At 52.1% G+C, this 17496-nt stretch overlaps 1 protein-coding gene across 7 annotated transcripts in view; it reads right to left on the bottom strand.

The window, feature by feature from the left end:
• Positions 1–8942: 8942 nt before the first annotated feature.
• Positions 8943–17496, bottom strand: part of MPRIP (myosin phosphatase Rho interacting protein) — an 81173-nt gene continuing 72619 nt past the window's right edge. For 4 of the 7 annotated variants that reach the window (XM_088527765.1, XM_088527766.1, XM_088527767.1 and 1 more), the window contains 8 exons: positions 16442–16589; positions 15759–15876; positions 15091–15250; positions 14827–14946; positions 14453–14539; positions 13549–13711; positions 13022–13107; positions 8943–9129 (listed from right to left, as the gene is read on the bottom strand). In XM_088527765.1, coding sequence (XP_088383891.1) covers positions 9058–9129; positions 13022–13107; positions 13549–13711; positions 14453–14539; positions 14827–14946; positions 15091–15250; positions 15759–15876; positions 16442–16589 — 954 coding nt within the window. In that variant the 3' untranslated portion in view covers positions 8943–9057. Of the gene's footprint in view, positions 9130–11885; positions 11952–13021; positions 13108–13548; positions 13712–14452; positions 14540–14826; positions 14947–15090; positions 15251–15758; positions 15877–16441; positions 16590–17496 lie in introns of all 7 variants that reach the window. The other 3 variants (XM_088527768.1, XM_088527772.1, XM_088527770.1) reach the window with 2 other exon arrangements.

Raw genomic sequence — 17496 nt, 5'->3', positions numbered from 1 at the left:
GGAAGGAGCATCACTCCAGTTTGCCGAGCTCTTTCGTGAGGATTGCTGTGATAGAAATGTACAGAGAGAGTTCAGAAATTGGTCTCAGTGCTGTGCCCGGAGAAAAGGAAGTAACATTTGCTTGGTGCTTGATATTTCAGCAGTGAAGCCAACATTCACCAGCCTGTGCTACTGTGGAATGTTTTTTTCCACCAATGGCTCTTCTGCGTTGCTAGAAGAATTAAGAGGACTGTGAACAAAGGTAGAGTTCCTTTAGACAGATTAAGCAACTTTGTTATCTTTTTTTTTTTTTTTTTTTGTTAGCATTATCTATTGAAAGTTTCTAAATAGGGTTTTGTGGAAAGTATGAAGATAGAATTTAAAAATAGATATTGAGTGTTAATTGCTACAGAAGATTTGCCTTTTATTTAAGACTAGTAAAGGCCCAGCGTGACAGACTGCACATTGACACCAGCTCATCTGCTAGTCAGAAAGCGTAGGGAAGTTTCTGGAGAACAACCAGATAAACCTTGTTAGGAGCAGCCAGCCTTGCCCTAAAGGCAGATGCGGCTGTAGTTTGGTCACTGATTTCCAGGACACTGTGGAGGGAAGCCCGATCTGTGCTGGCGACAGGATTCCCTGATCCTGATCAGGGATCTGGGGGACGCTTGAAGGTAGCAGAAGGATGGGGGACGGTGACAAGTGAGCAGCGTGAAGAAGGAAGGAGTCACGGGTGCTCGAACAGCTCCGGTCCTGGCCCAAAGGCATCTGCAACAGGGAGGCAGCGCGTTTTGCTGGGTGAGAATGTTTTCTTTTGGGGTTGTGCATTTCCTTTTGGGGTTGACTGTTTTCTCACTTACTGTTTTGTCCTTAAAGAGAGTAAAGTTGATATTATTCTTAATCAGACTAATTCATTGTTGGACATTTGTCAACTTCATTTTATCTTGCATTTCAGAGCTCTGTTGTTACTGTACTGGTAATTAACTGAGGGCCCCTTTTTGGGAACACGTTACTGTGTCTTTGCCAGCAGAGGGAGCAGAACATTAAACATGTTTTTAAATATGCATGAGAGAAAGCAGGAATGTTGTATTTAGGCTGTGATGTTTTAAGGTCGTGACAGAAGGAATTTTATAAGGAGAGGTAATATTATTGTTACACTATTGATACAGTTGGAAAGCAATGGACAAATTTGACCATCCAAATTTGGAGCATTCGTTTCTCCACATCTGTATTAGTGGTTTAGTAAAAGATATAGCAACTTCCTACAAATCCTGCTGTGCTAAATATATTACAGAAATAATTTATTTGGGGTTAAAGAATCTCTTTAAGGTGGGTGTAAACTTGATGAGAATTTTGAAACTTCTAAATATTCAAGTGTCTGTATAAGAATTATATTATACTGAATATAAAGTTATTTTAAGTGCTCAAAATCTCTCTAAAACACTGTGTTACCACCATTACTTGCTACTGTAGTGCTGTGAATAGCCCTATTAAATCTGTCATTCTCACAGAAAAGCTCAACAGCATCTTATGTTTTCTGTGCTTCAGGCAGTCCTTGTAAGGTGGTAGTTTCAAAGATTCAAATTATTAGAAATTCCAGTAGCTGCTTATACTGAGGTGTTATTTGGGGTGCAAAGAATAACTGCCACTGATTATAGGGAAAAAATGGGGTGAGGGAAATGCCTGTTGCTATTACTTAGCAACTATGGAAGAAGCTGAGAAAGTCCATTCCCTAGTAAAGCTACTACAGCAGCATTAGCTTTACACTACTTTAAACATTTTACTGCTCTTAAAAGGGAGGTGAGATAGATATGCTATTTACTGCATTTTCTTTCTTAACTACGACCATAGGAGCAAGTAACTCAAGTAACTAACTCAGTTTCAGGCTCTATTCCTTCGTTTTTTTTGTGTAACATCCTCGTCAAAACAAATACCTCACTACACAGCATGCAAAGAGTGGTGCAAAAATAGTTTATTACGATATAGTTTATGTAAAGTTAGGTAATTATATTTACAAAATAAAAATGATCAGCTACATCCAGGGGAACCTGGCATGTCACAAAAGGTTTTGTAAGGAATAAACACTGTGGCAAAACGTGACGTGGTTTCTATTACAGTGAACAGTTGATCAGGAGCAGTGGCTCTTAAAAAAGCACTGAAATAAAATGGAGTGGAAGGGAGAGGGGAAGGAGAAAAGATCCTGCACATACTTAGAAACAGGAGTCTCAAGTGTGCATTTCCGCAGAGGGAAATGAACCAAGTTTGATGCCTCTTTTCCTGGACGAGGCTGGTTCTGTGGAAGCCTCCCCTGAAGAGAAGCTGCTCAGACCTACGCAGCAACCGGATTTTGGACCAACTGAGAGCTCCTCTTTCTCCTCGCCATGCTGTGGTGGTGTCTGCGTGGGACCCAGCAGCTTCTCCCACATCAGAGCAGCCGCTGCAGCCCTCACCTGCATCGAGATCTCGGCACTTTCTGCACCAGCCCTCGCCGCTCAGTCACATTGGAGGTGGCAGCGCCGCCTCGGAAAAACCCACCCTGCAGCTCAGCCTTCCTAGCGCTCCCAGTTCCTTTTTGCATTCCCGTGAGGAGTGGGAGAGGGCAGAGGCTTTTGTGAGACGTATGGTAGAGCTCGATGTGTGGCCCTGCTTTAACCCAGAACGAATCTCCTTCCGACTCAGTTCGGTCATTGGTGGAAAGTGCGTTCAGAACAGGAGCAAGAAGCCTTCAGCTCTGGTGAGGCTGGGGAAGGAAGCCCGACTAGTAGTACCTGTATCTCCAGTGTGACTTCAGTTACCACCCAAGACATGCAAAGTTTCCTTCTCTCTCCCTTCAAAAGAAGTTTCTTTAAAATCTCAAGACATCCCGAAACGCCAGGTCCCGAAAGGTGAATAGGAGTCAAGGACTAAAGCACTCTTATCTAGTCCCTACTTACCATAGGCTTTAGTGTTTTACAACTTACTTTGCTCTGCCTAGCTTAGAACAAAAAGTTGGTTTTCTCCTCACATTCAGCACACATTAATCATGTGAAGAAAGCAAGAAAAATGAGAAAATTACCGTTTGTAATTGCACTAATTATTTACTAGCTCATGGCCAGCTGGATTAGTTGGGTCGGTACCACCCGGACTGGCTCAGCAGGTTTCGGTGGCTTTCAGTAGCCTCCGAGCGCAGAGGGAGGCAGGAGCAGCACCGGAGCCGGTCCCAGGCGCCGCGTCCCGCGTCGCTTCTGCCTCCTCTTGCGAGACACGGCTGCATTACAGTGCTAGGACCACAGAAGTTCAACTCAGTAGTAACTACATTGTATTAAGTTGTAATCAGAGGGTTGCTCACGCATAGTGTAAGTTACAGGAAACTTCCAAGCTGTTGTACAATGTGTATCTGCACAGCCGGGAGCTGAAGGTCCCGCGTCAACCCAGGCAGCCTTAGAGCAGCCTCAGCGCGGGGGCTGCACCACCTCACACCAGGCCCTGGCATTTGGGGACCTCGTGTCACTCACTGCCACTGGCCTCAGTGACTGCAAGGACAGCTCATCTGCTCCAGCACGGAGCAGCTACCACTACTCTTCCACCCCTAGCAGTTTGTTAATGCCTCTGTCACACACAAGATCACTGAATCCTCAATGGAAAAGAAAAACAAGTTTATAGCGCAGTAGGGTTACAGTTCTCAAACAGACTGTACACGGTCTTTGGACAGGTATTGTCAAAACTAAAGGGATAGGTCAGCAGAAAATGTTTGAAAAGATATTTATAACAGTCATCAAAAACAAATATTCTATCAGGAAAGAGAGGGTGGGTTCAACATGTTACACTCGGTGCTCCTCTTCCACCCCCCCCCCAAGTGGGACATCTGTATTAGAACAAGATTTAAAAATCAAAAACACAACTTAGTCACAAAAGAGAACCCTCCACTAATTTCCAAGTAATAAATATTTACATTGCGTGCTTTGAATACTATACAGGTTTTAAATTATTTTTTAAAGAGAAGAATAACAAAGCTTTCTTAAAAAAAATGGAAAAAATTACAGAGGAAAGGCAAGCTACACTGAGCGTGCATGTGCTTAAGTGTTCACAACAAACTAAGTACTTTATATGAACCACAAAAAAATGCAAAGGACTAGTGGAATCCAATCAAGTATATAGTTCTTACAAAAGTGACACATTTTACAATGCTGGGGGGAGCTGCTTAAATGCATTCCAGTCAACTTCTATTACAGAAGGGAAGAAATAGCTTTTTCCTGGCTTGCAAATCAGCACACAAGTTTAGTCTTGAAGCAAATGAATAAAAATCGGCTGCTTTTACGTGTGAGCAAAGAAAAGGTCACATTTAAAAAGGACTTGGTCTGTTTCAGGGAGAGAGGGTGCAAAGGGTAAGAAAAAAATATGCAAAAGAAAGCAAAATATTTAGAAGCAATCGGGTGTATATATCTGTAGCTTCGTTGCGCTCGGGTTTTCCTAACCCTCGCATTTCAGTATCAGCAGTAGTGTAGTTGCGTGCAGTGCAGCAGCTTGCGTTTTCCATTACCCACGGGTGTTTACTGTGCCCTTGAGCAGCGTGTGAAGCAAAACACCCACGAGAAGGACGGGCCCCGTTTCACACAGCAGGTGCCCTCGCCCTGCCTTCCTCCCCGCTCTCCATGCACTTGCTAACGCAAAGAGCCACCGATTCCTCCTATCTTGAATAATACGGCTGAGGCCTGGAGCAGAGAGAAGAGATTGGATAACTAAAGAAAAAAAAGTTTCCCAGATTTCTTTTTTAAGCACTGCTCTCTTCTCTCTGCAGGAATATTTCAGTTTCTGGCTGCCTTTACTGGACCTGCTGGTTCTCTAGTGTAAAGCAGGCGGGTAAGGTCCTGCCTTGCACTTCGGAGAAGCGCTCCGGTAGCAGAGTGAGGAATGAGACTTGGAATCCAGCCTGCAAACGTCCATAGCGAAGCCTTGCTCATCCCGCGGCCTCTTCCTCCTCACACGGCTTTTCTGTGCCCTCCAGACCCGAGCGCCAGTGCCGTGCACATCTGGACACATCTGGACACATCTGGAGGGGTGCTGCTCCGTGGCTCCGGACACCGCGCGGGACCTTGGCTGCTGCGCAGCAGGGGCTGCGGTTTCCATTTAACCTTCCTTTCCAAAGAAGCCTAATCCCCATGGAGATGGCTGCTCTTAACAGGGACACCCCACCACCCTGCTCCTAAAAGACCCCTTTGCTTAGTGGTAAGTATCTTCAAATAGCAAGTTAAGCAATAAAAATAATTGCTTTGGATGGTCACACATTGCAAAAAAGCCATGAAAATAATTGCCAGAGGATGGTCCCTCTAGTTCCTTCGCACACTGCGCGCGGCTCTGCAGTTTCCTCATTCTTGTAACACACCTTTTTTTTTTGGCTATAGCTGCTGGTGGTGCCCATTATTTTTTTCTCAGTGAACTTGCCCATCTGTTCAGCCTATATCAGTCGTTTGGAGGTCCAGAGAAGTTGGCCAACTGGCATTAATTAAAAGTTCCCTAAAGGCAAAATTTTGACTAGCTGAGCCCTCGGGCTCTGAGCCTGTTTGTAGAGAAGTCCTAACCACCTTCAACTTCTTTTACAGATGATTCAGGGACCCCATTAAGATGTGGGCTACGAGAGGACTCGCATTTTCTGTATGATAAGAAGATAAACACAAACTAGGATGGAAGAAAGGAAATGAAAAAATTCCAGTGTCAGCCTTGCTTGTGCCACATCTCCCATCAGTGGCTCATCCGAGAGTCAAAATATTGTGTGCATTTCCTCAAGTGAAGAATTGATCCAAGTGGACCAGAACTTTTTTTACGACCTCTTGCGTAGCATACGTGTGTATATACAGGAAAAGAGAAAAACCTATATGTGTTCTCTTCTTTGCAAGTGTTCCTGGGTATCTTTGTTCTTTATTTTTTAAGCTTGTGGTGTTTTTTTTTTTTAATGTGTATTCACAAGACTAAACCCTCATAGCCTCCCTTCACAGGGCAATTTTGAGCAGGGGCACAAGCAGAAAGTCTTTCTAGCCCAAGCCCTGGAACCTCCTTTGCTTCAGTACCAACGTGCTTTACACAGCTCGCTATCCCTTGCATTTTAATTGCACCTTCTTCTGCCTTCTTGCACTAACATCTAAGTGCTTCTACTTTGCTATTACACTGCAGTGTCTTTTTGCCCGCGCTCACCCTTATTTTTATTTTTTCTTTCGTAGTAATGTATTTACACATGGCAAGACAAAAGATGAGGACCTTGAAGGCCCCACTGGACCGCCTGTTTTCCGGAGCACGTGGCCCGGTCCTCGAGGCGCAGAGCTCCCGGCAGCTCTAACTCGGTAGCCAGGCTCTGCGTCACTCTCGTGTCACATCAGCCTGTTTCTGCATCCGTGTCCTCACACCAAATGTGCCCTCCACTTACCAAATCCATTCTCTACATGAGGAAATAAGGATCAAGGCAGGATCCATGGCTAGTCCCGGATTAAGCTGCAAGAGGAACTTCTTGATAGAGTATAGAACAGGAAAGAGAACAAAAATCTCCCTTTGGAGAGTCTCAAGACTTGGTGGCCCCAACCTGCACTACCAGGGCCCTGAGCCTGTCTCTTCCATACCACCAATATGCAAAAGGATAGCAACCTTTGGGCCTCCTGCTGAAAGTAAGTGCTCCTGAGCAAATGCAGTAAGCAAAAGAGAGCAAGATTTTCTAGGGGATATAAGAAAGGGTTGATTCACCTTTTCACCCAAGCCATAGTAGGAATTAAGAAGCCTGGGTCACAGCACTGACATCTCTGCTGGTCCTGCAGGCTGTGCTGCTTGTCCCTAGTGTAATTCAAAGACAACATTGCCTTTACCTGCCAGTAGATCCCACTGAAGTGTTATGCTCCCAACTGCTGCTGGAACTGGGACTCCAACACACATCCTAGGTGCAACTGCAGGGTTATGCAGAAGAATCAGACCTCTCACTTAAGTCAGGAAAGACCCAAGATGCCAGAAAGGAGCGAAATGATGCACATGGTGGTGCCAGAGCTTTGGCATTTTCCAGGAGTAGCCCTTGAGCACAACCAGCAAATTGGAGGTGTCTGAGAAAGTGGGAAAGAAACGAGTTAGAAGAGTCCGTCTAGTCCCCCTTGGCTGCAAGGGCAGCAGGACCCTGTGCTGTGGCTGCAGAAAGCCATTGCTGAGCCGTGCCAAGATCATCTATCAGTAAAGTCTGTGCTTTAAACCGTTGCTGGATAAAAGATGAGCGTGGTGAGAGCAGTGAGTCCCATGGTTGATTTTACACTTTGGGGCTGGCTAACTTGGGAGCGAAGCTGGGGACGAGCAGCTTCTCCCCGTGACCGTATCCCAACAGACACGCGGGACAGGAGGAGGGGAAAGGCAGCACGGATCACAGGATGGAGGAGAAGGAAAAGCTACTCAGCACCATCGTGCCGCTCCCGGCTCCTACCAGTTCCAGCGCTGGTAGCGAGAACTTCCCGAGCGCAGATCCTGCCCTGTCCTACCCGAGCATCCCACATCAGCCACAAACACGCACGGATCTGCCTGCTTAAACCGCACTTCGAGCACCTGAAAGACAGGAGGAAGCTTAGCTCCACGCAAAGGTTAGTAGATATTTTTAAGAGCACAAGAGACGTGTTGTGGGTTGCCCAGTGGCTAAATTAGCTTGGAAACCTAATGCACTGGAAGAGCATCTCAACACTGCTCCCGGCCAGGGCAAGCAGCGCCGGGCCCGGCCGCGGGCAGATTCCCTGTGCTCAGCGAGGCAGAGCTGGCTCTTCATGGAGAGAAGCAGTGAATTGCTCGTGCTAACCCGGGATTAAGCCCCAGTGCCCATGCAGTCCTGCTGCTGCAAAGCGGAGGCTGCAGATCCTCGAGGAAGACTGCGGTGCCAGGCTGCCCCTGGGGCACAGCTATTGCTACCAGGTCTCTCCATTCAATTCTGGTATTGGTTTATTGACCTCACTTTGCTAAAAAAGTGGTATGTTTTAAATAAGAAAACCATTATGACGGAGAAGGTCTGAAGCACATACAGGTTTTCAGATTTTTATTTCGGAAAAGATTAAAGAATTAAAATAGGAGCTGCCCTGCTGACAAGAAGAGTCGAGTTCAAGAAGCCGATAAAAAAAGGAGCATTATATGCACTGAACACTGTGCCTTGTCAGTCAGTATTGGTTCTACTTTCTACTCTACTTTCCTCCTTGGACTAGGAAAAGGGAGTTTCACATGCGCACAGACCGTAGGATACACGGGACTCAGTGAGAGGAGGGGAGTAACAGCAGAAAGATTGCTGGGCTCGATCACACCGAGGCGAGAAAGGGCCCTCTCGACTCCATCCCAGCAACACGTTATCTCCGACCCGGTACCGGAGAGACAGGAGACACCAACACGGCCAAGGGGGCAGCCCTCAGGCTGCACGTGAGTAACTGACTCCCTAAGCAGAACCACGAGGAAAGAGCCCGAAGCGCAGGAGGCTTCGCTCACACCTACGCTCAGGATACGGCACAGCCCCGGGGCAGGAGAGTCGTTTCTTCCATCCTTTCCCAGCGGGATGTCAGTGTTGCACCTCCCGGCTGCCGGCCTGCGCTCCCCGACACCTTCCCCAGGCTTTCCCCCCTCGTAGGTGCAAGCAACGCAGCGAAGATCGACGGTTAGATTAGGCTCCTGGCGTGCTCTGAGCACTGGGGCTCTCGACAGCAGTAAGAGCAAGGTATGGCCTATACCACCCAGGCCCTGCTTTTATACCAAAACAGTTGGTACGACAGAGCTAGCTTATTAATAGGCTACTGAGCCTTAATACTGACACTTAGTGTAATGGTTTACAGTAAAGGAAGGATTCTCCTACAAGCGCTGAAGAGGGAAAAGAAAAAAAAACAAAAAAAACCCAGCCCATCCCTTCCTGTCCCTCTCCGAGTCTCTGAAGCGTCTCACAAAGCAGGGAAAGGAGCTGCGAGGTGGCGGGGGAGCCCCCGCGGAGCTCGGTCTCGTCAGGAGCGCCAAGGCGGACGACAGCAAGGACAGTCGCGAGGAGCGAGAGACAGACGGTGCTGGTGCTCGGGCTGCCGCAAGCTGGGCGGTGCGCGTGGCGAAGCGGAGCGGGGAGAACTAGTCTTTCTTCAAGTCCCTGGATTCAAAAAGCTTCAGGCGTTCTTGCACGGTCAGGCCTTCCTTCAGACTCTGGGAGAAGACAAGAGAGACACATGGGACACTGCGGATGCGGCTCGCGGCAGCGAGGCTCTGGCACACACGGATGGGGCGATGCTCAGGCAAAGGAAACGTGGGCAGCAGAGCGGCCTCCGCGGCGGAGAGATTAGTGGGACATGCTGGAGAGAACACACGGTTATGGAGTGCAGTTAACTGGTGAATCACGCTTGGAGAGAGGGTGAGATGGCGAATTAACCGGGTGATGCGTCGGGAATGAAGGAGAGGCACCGAACGGAAAGCGGGATTAGCTCGCCTTGGGAAGGGATCCCTGGAGCCCGCAGGGGAATCCTGGCTGGGACGATTTCAGGGGAGCTCTAGGGTGCTGGGGGCACCAGGCAGTCCAGCTCGGCTCTGCTCAGGTATCACGGAGCTGCAAAGAAGGATCCGCACTGGCTGGCCCCGTCTGCCTGCACGTTGACTGAATGGACGTGTCGGGTGCTCCTCGCTCCAGTCAATGCTCATGTTTTACCCAGAACAGTCCTGAAAACTGCATTTAACTGCCAGGGACAATCCCAGCCTTTCCCTAACCCCAACCTGGGGTCTTTCCCAAGCCAGAGCTGCTGGTTGCACAGTGTCAGACAGAGGACTCTCTACTAAATGCTTCCTCCAGGTTCTAGCAGGACCTGATGTCTGATCCAGTTCAGACTCTGCACTCAGATCTAAAGACTTGTCAGCCAGCTACGGAACAGAAAGCTCCATCCTGCCAGCCCCGGCATTTGCATCTGTGAAAATTACTGTCACCTACACCTATGGATCTGGGAAAACAGGTACGTGAGTGGCAGCATCAGAAGCAAATAACTGGCCTGCACTAAGACAGATTTAACCTGCAACTAACCCAAGTTGACGCACAAGATCCAAGGCAGCCCGAAACACGTTGCCTAAGAAAGAGCTCCAGGGCAGCGGGCAGCGGCTGTCCCCTGTCACTGCTGCAGAGGGAGGTGACACATCTCCCTCCCCAGGCCTGCAGAGCAGGCAGGGTCCCTCTTGTGCACTGCAAAAGCTTTCAGTGCTGGGATGCATCTGCTCTGAGCCAGGCAGGCAGCCCAAGAGTGCCAGAAGGGCCAGATTATCTCACGGATAATTCTGCTGCATGCAGGCTGGCTGCTCAGCTCTGCCACGCCAACAGTATTTGCTTTACAGAACGTGTACGGCTGCCCCAAGAGGCACAGATCTGCACGCACAGACCCCGCTATGAACTGACAGCAACGTCCCCTTTTGCTTTAGGTGACTGTGGTGACAGGGGACGACACGATCACAGGGTAGTTCAGACGCTCGGGCCGGGTTTTAACGTGTGGTTGGCAGGCGAGACTCCCTGTGCAGAGACTTGCCATGAGGCTGTGCAGGTTCCCACAGCCCTGAGCTGGTCAAAATGTTTCTCCTCCCACCGGCCTAGAAATCCAGAAGAGCTTTGGGAAACTGCATGGAAATAAAAGCCCTAAAATAGCTTGGTTTTAATTTACAAATGATGTATTTTTTCTTTTCAGCTGACAGCAGAGAAACTCTGGGGACCCAAATATCTGAGTATATATTTCCTAAAGGAAGTTAACTGGCCTATTAAATTAGCAGCAGCCCATGTGTTCCAGTCTATACGTCAGATTTCCTATTATACAGAACAAGACGACATAAACCATTAGACTGTTCTGCCTAATGGCAAAAATTCCAGCAAAATCACCCCTTCGGGAGTTCCTCGATCACTGGAGCTGCTGATGAAGGGGAGCTGATGAAGGCAGCCTAATGTAGGGTAAAATCTATGATAAAGGCATCCCCCATCAGGCTTCCCAGGGCTCTCAAGCTAACTCTCTCTCACCATTTTGGGGGTCTCGCCTCTCTTTTCTTTCCCCTCCTTCTGCAGGTGGTCTCATTTCAGTCTTTACCACGGACCAATGACATTTACTATTGCGTTTGGTTATTGGAGATATCTGTGCCATGAGAATGAGCCCCTTTTCTCATCAGCTCCCTCCTCCTGCTGGATGAGCTCGGAAGCCTCCAGCCCACGTGAGCTGGAGGGGCAGCACTGAGTGATGCTGGTGTGAACACCTGGGAAGAGCCCGCAGAGCAGAAGGAAGAGGCTCAGCAAGGTGGACACTTCTGCTCGGGCACGGCTCATCCTAAAGAAGCAGCAACCACCGGCAAAGGAAATTCAGGACATCCTCTCTGCAGCTGTGACCTGGGCACTGCTGTACAAGCCATGAGCCTGTGGGAAAGGCGTGGATGCTACTGGCCTCATCTAACGTGCTCTCTGCTCTCCTTGGAGGAGGAAACACTCGCAGGCATCGCCGATCCTCTCCTCCACCCGGCTAACACCACGGAGGTGTTTTTCCCTACGGGGCCTGCACGTTGCTAGAGTTTAGTCTGAGGCATGCACAGTCACCCCGCATGCACACTCGGCGTCCCGCACTCCCAACACAGCGAACAGGAAAACGTGCCCCACCGCGTCCGAACGCTCCGCGCGACGCTCGGCTGTGTTGGCGAGGGTGGGAGGAGCGGGAAGGCGAGAAAGCCAAAATCCCCAGGGAAGAGCCGGACAGCCTGGCTTTATCCGGATCATGGGTCCGCTCTCTCCTGCCCTCCCATTCCCCACGCCCCAGTAAAATCATTAGCAGCAAGTGAACCAGTGAGTCATTAAGAGAAGAAGGGCTCTCGTTTGCCACGGAGGTGTGAGCAGTGCATGCAAAAGGGGGCCGCTCCAGTGGGCAGCTGCGTCGCTGGGTGGGTGCCGGGTTGTTTACCTACGTGGCAGGGAACCTGGACTCGGGTTCATTTCAGTTATCCCATGAGACCTGCTCAATAACGGACTGTTGGAGGAAAGAGCAAAATAAAGAAAACAAGACAAGACAAGAAGCTCATCAATCCCTCATGCACTCAGGACGCTCGCGCAGCCCTGCCCAGGCCCTCCCCGCGGCTGCGCTCGCTCCACGCGCGGCACGAGGGGTTGAAGTGGTCAAGGGACAGGAGGTGTCACCTCCGGCACAGCGAGGCCTGGCTGCACCCGCAAACAAGCAGAGGGGCTCCCTGTACTTGCTGGGCGCCGCAGGCTGCCGAGCCGACGCGCGCCCGGAGCGGGAAGCCTTTTCCTGCCGGGCTTCCCGCTCATCCCGACCACTTCAAACACCCAGGATCCAGCAGGGAAAGGCAAAACGAGTTTTGCCCGTGCTGATCTCCTTGCTGACTGGTCTCTGGTTAATGATGCCACCCGAGTGGCTCCATTTGCCCTTCTGTTTTTTCTCCTGTGGTCCCACAGAAATGACGAGTGTGTAACATGATGAAAATTTGGCAGCCAGCAGCCCAAGCGCAGACGAGCTTGGCCCGGCAGCAACGGGCTGGGACCAACAGCAAGTACAGAACGGCTGGAGAAGCAGGCAGGGCCGCCCGTGCCATGTTAACACACGGGCAAAGCGTGTGTTCAATAGGCTCAGCACAAAGGCATTTTTGTGCCATATAAAGACCAAAAAGCTTGCAGTGCTGAATGCTACAAAATCGAGAATGCCGTGCATGTTGCCACCTTTTGATACCACTTAAATTTCAACTAAAAAGGGGAGCCAATACTGCGAGAATCCGCCTGTGAAAGATCAAAACCCAGGGTGAACGTTACGCTCTTCTCCAAGCGGGGAGCAGCTTCACACCTAAATTCTGGGAGATGTCCTCCGAGGAGGCAGCACGGGCTGGGGGCCGTGCCGGCTGCACAGCCAGCCCTTCCTTGTTGGAAAGCTAGGTTTTTTCTCTCGGTGCCATCCAGATACTGATCCAGAAATTCTGTTTTATTCCCCCTACCAAATTCTTCCGATCTGCTCCATGGTTTCCCCAGCAAACCCCACCAGAGAGTGACATTGGGCATTTGCAGCATATGGGGGAGGTCTGAACTCACCTTTGACCTGATATTCCTTAGCTGTCGGCTAACACTGGATCTGTCTTTCTTCAAGAAATCAGGGTTGCTTTTTGATTTCATAATATCTAGGGAGAAGCAAAAGAAGCAGCGTCAACCTGGTGGCCACAGGCTTCCTGGAAGGAGCGAGGCTGGGGGTTTATCCACCTTCCCCGCCCGGGCAAACGCTGCCAATAAACTTGACTGCAGCAGCACAGCCCTAAGGACAGAGGAGACTCTGCAGGGCCTCCATGCCCTCGTGCCAAACGCAGCATGAGGCTTTTCACGATGCAAAATGATGAAAAGCTACCGAAGACCACAGGCTTCCCGGCCTCCAGCTGGAGGAGGCAGTGCCATGGAGAGGGCAGCACGGGCCCCTTTGCTCCTTGCCATCCCTGCCGAGACGGTTCGCAAGGAGCAGCGGCAGGAAGCGGAATGAAATGGCAAAAAAAAAGCAGCACACGAAGCCCTGCAGTGGACCCAGGATGCACGCGGGCGATGGGAGAACCAACAGCTGGAGGAGGACTGACCATATCCCGATACAGTGGTGTTCACAGGGGATTTCTCTCCCTGAGCTTCTGTGGCTGCTTTCAGCTGCTCTTTCAACCTGCTGATATCGCAGTCTGCCTTGGCCTTCACAATGCTCAGCTCTGTGTAGATGTCTTTGTACTTGTCACTGGCGTATTTCTTATCCTGGCAAAGGAACAAGAACAACCCGACACAGTAAGACAGACAACTGGAGCCAAGGGCTTTATGAACGTGCCGAAGAGAAGCTTGGCAAAAGCCTCCGGAAGAAGGGCAGCGCTTGGAGCAGCGCCCTGCTCACCTAGCACTTTTTTTTTCCTCCCTACTCTGCACTTTGCAGTTACAGAGCCAGCTGCTGACAGCAGGGATAAATCCTGGTTGTCCTGCTGAGCGCTCAGCTGGGGGCAATCCACAGATTTTACACATGCTCTCGAAGCCGCATCTAACAGCAACACGGCACTTAAAGTTATGCAGAAAGCTCTGATTTCTCCAACGAGCATGCAACGCTGCCCATGCAGGCTGGCCAGTTTGTTCCAACATTGCTTGTTTGTGGGTTTTCGTTTTAGTAAAGATGTTAAGTAGAACTAGAATTCCCAGAACTGGCTGTGGCAAACAGGCCATCCAGAGCAAACCAGATCTGATGTGGGGAGGTTGGGCAGCTCTGCAACCTCGAAATATTTTTGCCATTTCAAATCTGATCTGATGGGATAGGAAACCAGGAAAAAACCCTGACAGTGATGTTTTCCCACACGGAGGGAGAAGGGGTAAAGCTGGGCTGATTCAGCAGTGGGATGCTTTGTCAATGACACCAAAATGGGGAGAAATTAAATGTTTCTAATCTTGGGACAAGCGAGCTGAACCCTAAGAGCAGGGGAGCACTCCTGGAAGCAGACCCGTCCCGGACATTACCCTCAGTGCTGTCTGCAACTCGTCTTTGAGAGAGCTGATCTCCTGCTTCAGGTACTGGATTTCTGACTCCTTGACCCGCAGCAGGACCTGTGGGCACAACAGCAGCGACGCTCATTCCCACCCGAGCAGGACACGGCCGGGAGCAGGGGCTGCGCGCCCGTCCCGCCGCGCTCGCAACGCGGCTCGTTGGAGCTGACACAAGAAAGTGACTCCGGCGTCACCCGCAAGGGACGCCTGGGCCACCCATGCGCGTCCCTCGCTGTCCGTCCCCAGCGCTTCGCACACGCCGAAGCCCATGGGACGAGGCGGGATGAAGAGCCCCACGGCCCCGCGGCCTCCCGCCCGCGTCGCGCCGCGGCGGGCGCAGGACTCACCTCCAGCTCGTAGGCGTCCTTGCCCTGCGTGAGAGGCGACCCAGCAGCCTCTCCCCCACCCTCCCCGGTCAGCAACGTCCGCAGTCGCGTGATCTCCGCAGCCAGGCGGTTATTCAGCTCCTGGAAAGACAGGAGGGAGCCTTGGTGGGAACGGAGCAAACGCAGCGGGTGCCACTGCATCTCCCCGGCCCAACCGGCAGCTTCTGGGAAGCCAGGAGAGCTTCTGTGCCATGGGCTTTGGCTATCTGGGACCCTGGCGCCTACCTGGTTGTGGGCGTTGAGCTCCTGGTTCTCCCGCTGGCACTGCCGCAGGGCCTGCCGCTCCGCCTCCAGCGCCTGCGCCAGGTGGGCGTTCTCCAGACACTTCTGGGAATACTGCTCCGAAAGGACCTCCAGCTCCCGCTGCACCGACTGCAGGTCCTCCCTGCCGAGAGAGGCGGCAGCTGTGCGCTACCCCGGCCGCTGCAGCACCCGCTGCACAACGGGATCGCATCCCAGTGTTTGGGAAATCCAGCCCGGAGCCAGCTCACCCTCCCCTCTGGAGCACTCGCGTGTCCAGGCACCGAGAGAGGCAGGAGGCCGCGCTCTCCCGCACGGTGTATCCGTACCCTGCGCTTTTGCCCAGCTGCACTGAGGCTTGTCAGGATGCTGGGATGTTTTTCCCCAGATCCCGGAGGAGCAGCACAGCCTCGCTGCTACACACAAAGCTTCTGCCCGCTCTGGAGCGACTTGCTCCAACAAACCTCATCCTAGTGCTGCTGGGAAAGCAGCACCGTCTGCTGACGGCAACCGGGGCTCCAGGGACCCTTATGTGGCTGGGAACGGCGGGATGAGACCCCCCTGCAGCGATGGAGCTGATCCCAACCCTCTACTGAAACCCGGGAGCGGAAGGGGCCTCCGCGGGCGCAACCTCCCCGCGAGGGGAGTCTTACAGGTACTGCCTCCGCAGGGCCTCGATGTCGGCGTTGACGCTGCTGATCTGCGAGCGCTGCGACTTCTCCAGCTCCCGCTCCAGCTCCTCCCGGTGCGCGTTCTTCATGGCCTCGATGGCTGCGCGAGGGAATTAGCACGGGGTGAGGAGGCGGCGCAGGCACCACGCGGCCCTAAGGACCTTTTCCTGTTCTTGATTTTGGAGATGGGGATTTTGGGGGTTCCCTTGCCAAAGGGAACAAAACTGTGAGTCATCGCAGGGAGCCATCCCGTTTCTGTAGGCGCTGCTGGCTGAGGAGCAGCCAAAGGGCTGCTGCAAATGCTGTTTTTTAGGGGCCTGACAACTGCCCAATTCACGTGTTGTTCCCTAAAATATGGGCCTCCCAGTGCAGAGACCCCGGCCTCCAGCGACCCCGGAGAAGAAATTCATTGTGGAGGCAGCAGTACGTGAATCCCAGGAATGACTATTGCCTTGCTTAGAAGAGAGAAGCGATCGGCCAAGGGGAGACATACCCGGCCTGGAGGAGAGCCAGGAGATGGCCCTGCATCCCAACCGTGTGTCCCTTGATCCCATCCTCCTCACCCCATCTCCAGCCCCGCTCCTCCAAACCAGAGCAGAAACCGCCCCTGCGCCCCCATTCCCGGGGCGCTGCCCCACGGGGTGTCCCCTGCTGTGTCCCCATACCCGAAATGGTGGCCGCGGTTTCTTCCGCCAGCAGGCGATCCTTCTCCTCCCGCAGCTTCTCCAGCTCCCGCTGGTGCTGCCGCTGCAGGTCCTCGATCTTCTTCTGGTGCGTCTCCTCCATGGCTGCGAAGCCCCGTTCACATGTTGCCTGCGGAAGGGACGAGGACGTGAGCAGAGCGGGGGGCTGAGCGCCCGCCGGGCACACGGGGCTTCCGACGGCCACCGAGCACTAAGGTCCCTCCCTGCTCTCGCCTGTGGCCCCGCTCTGCGGACACGGCCACCTCTGGGGTGGCTTGGGGTGGCTGGTGACAGCAGCGTCGCCTCCGTGCGCCACCGAGCGTCCCCTCGGAAGCGGCACGGGGAATTATCTGCTGCTTTGGTTACCGGGAGGGAACTTAGGCCAGGGCTTAGGGCCGCTCTCCTGGGATCGGCGCTCTGGGGCCTGGGGAGCCCCACGGGGCGCGATCGGCAGCACCGGGTCCACGCCAAGCTCCAAACGCGGAGCTGCCGGCAGGTCTGGAGCCCCTCGGCTTCTCCTTGGCTCCCGAAGGGGGTGTCCCCGTGTGGAACCACCAACGCTGCAGGCAGGAGCCGGGCCAGGCGCGTTTGCACGTGCGGCGCCAGCGCCGGCATCTCGGGCCTCACTGCAGGAACACGTATGAGCGGGACCGGCCGCTCGGGGAGCCCCGTTTCGTGGATTTCTTCATGATCCACCCTGGAGTTTTCAAAGCAAAACGAGCAACTACCACCCTAGGGAGTCACTGGGACTCCAAGGAAAATTTAGGGGAATTAAATAATCCCCTGGCGCTTGTGGCTGTCTAGCACCTGCCGACCTCTATTAACTAACACCCTCGGCGTGACCAGTTCATTGCCTAATGCAACGTAATGGGTGTCATTCTGGTTCCCACTTCTCATCTCTGGTGCTTCTTCCCTCCCTTTAAGTTTTGCTCCTGAGGCATTTTTAATTTTCTCAGCCTTATTTTCTGAAACTTGTCATTCACAGTCAGAACTTGTCGGGACTTGGCTGACTCAAGAGCGGTGCGAAGCAGCCTGGC

This window comes from Tinamus guttatus, unplaced genomic scaffold (assembly GCF_059628265.1).
Source record: "Tinamus guttatus ecotype Peru unplaced genomic scaffold, ASM5962826v1 Tinamus_guttatus_pri_ptg000291l, whole genome shotgun sequence".
NCBI lineage: Eukaryota > Metazoa > Chordata > Aves > Tinamiformes > Tinamidae > Tinamus > Tinamus guttatus.
The sequence above is the reverse complement of the archived record's forward strand: the minus strand, read 5'-3'. Positions and strand labels throughout refer to the sequence as shown.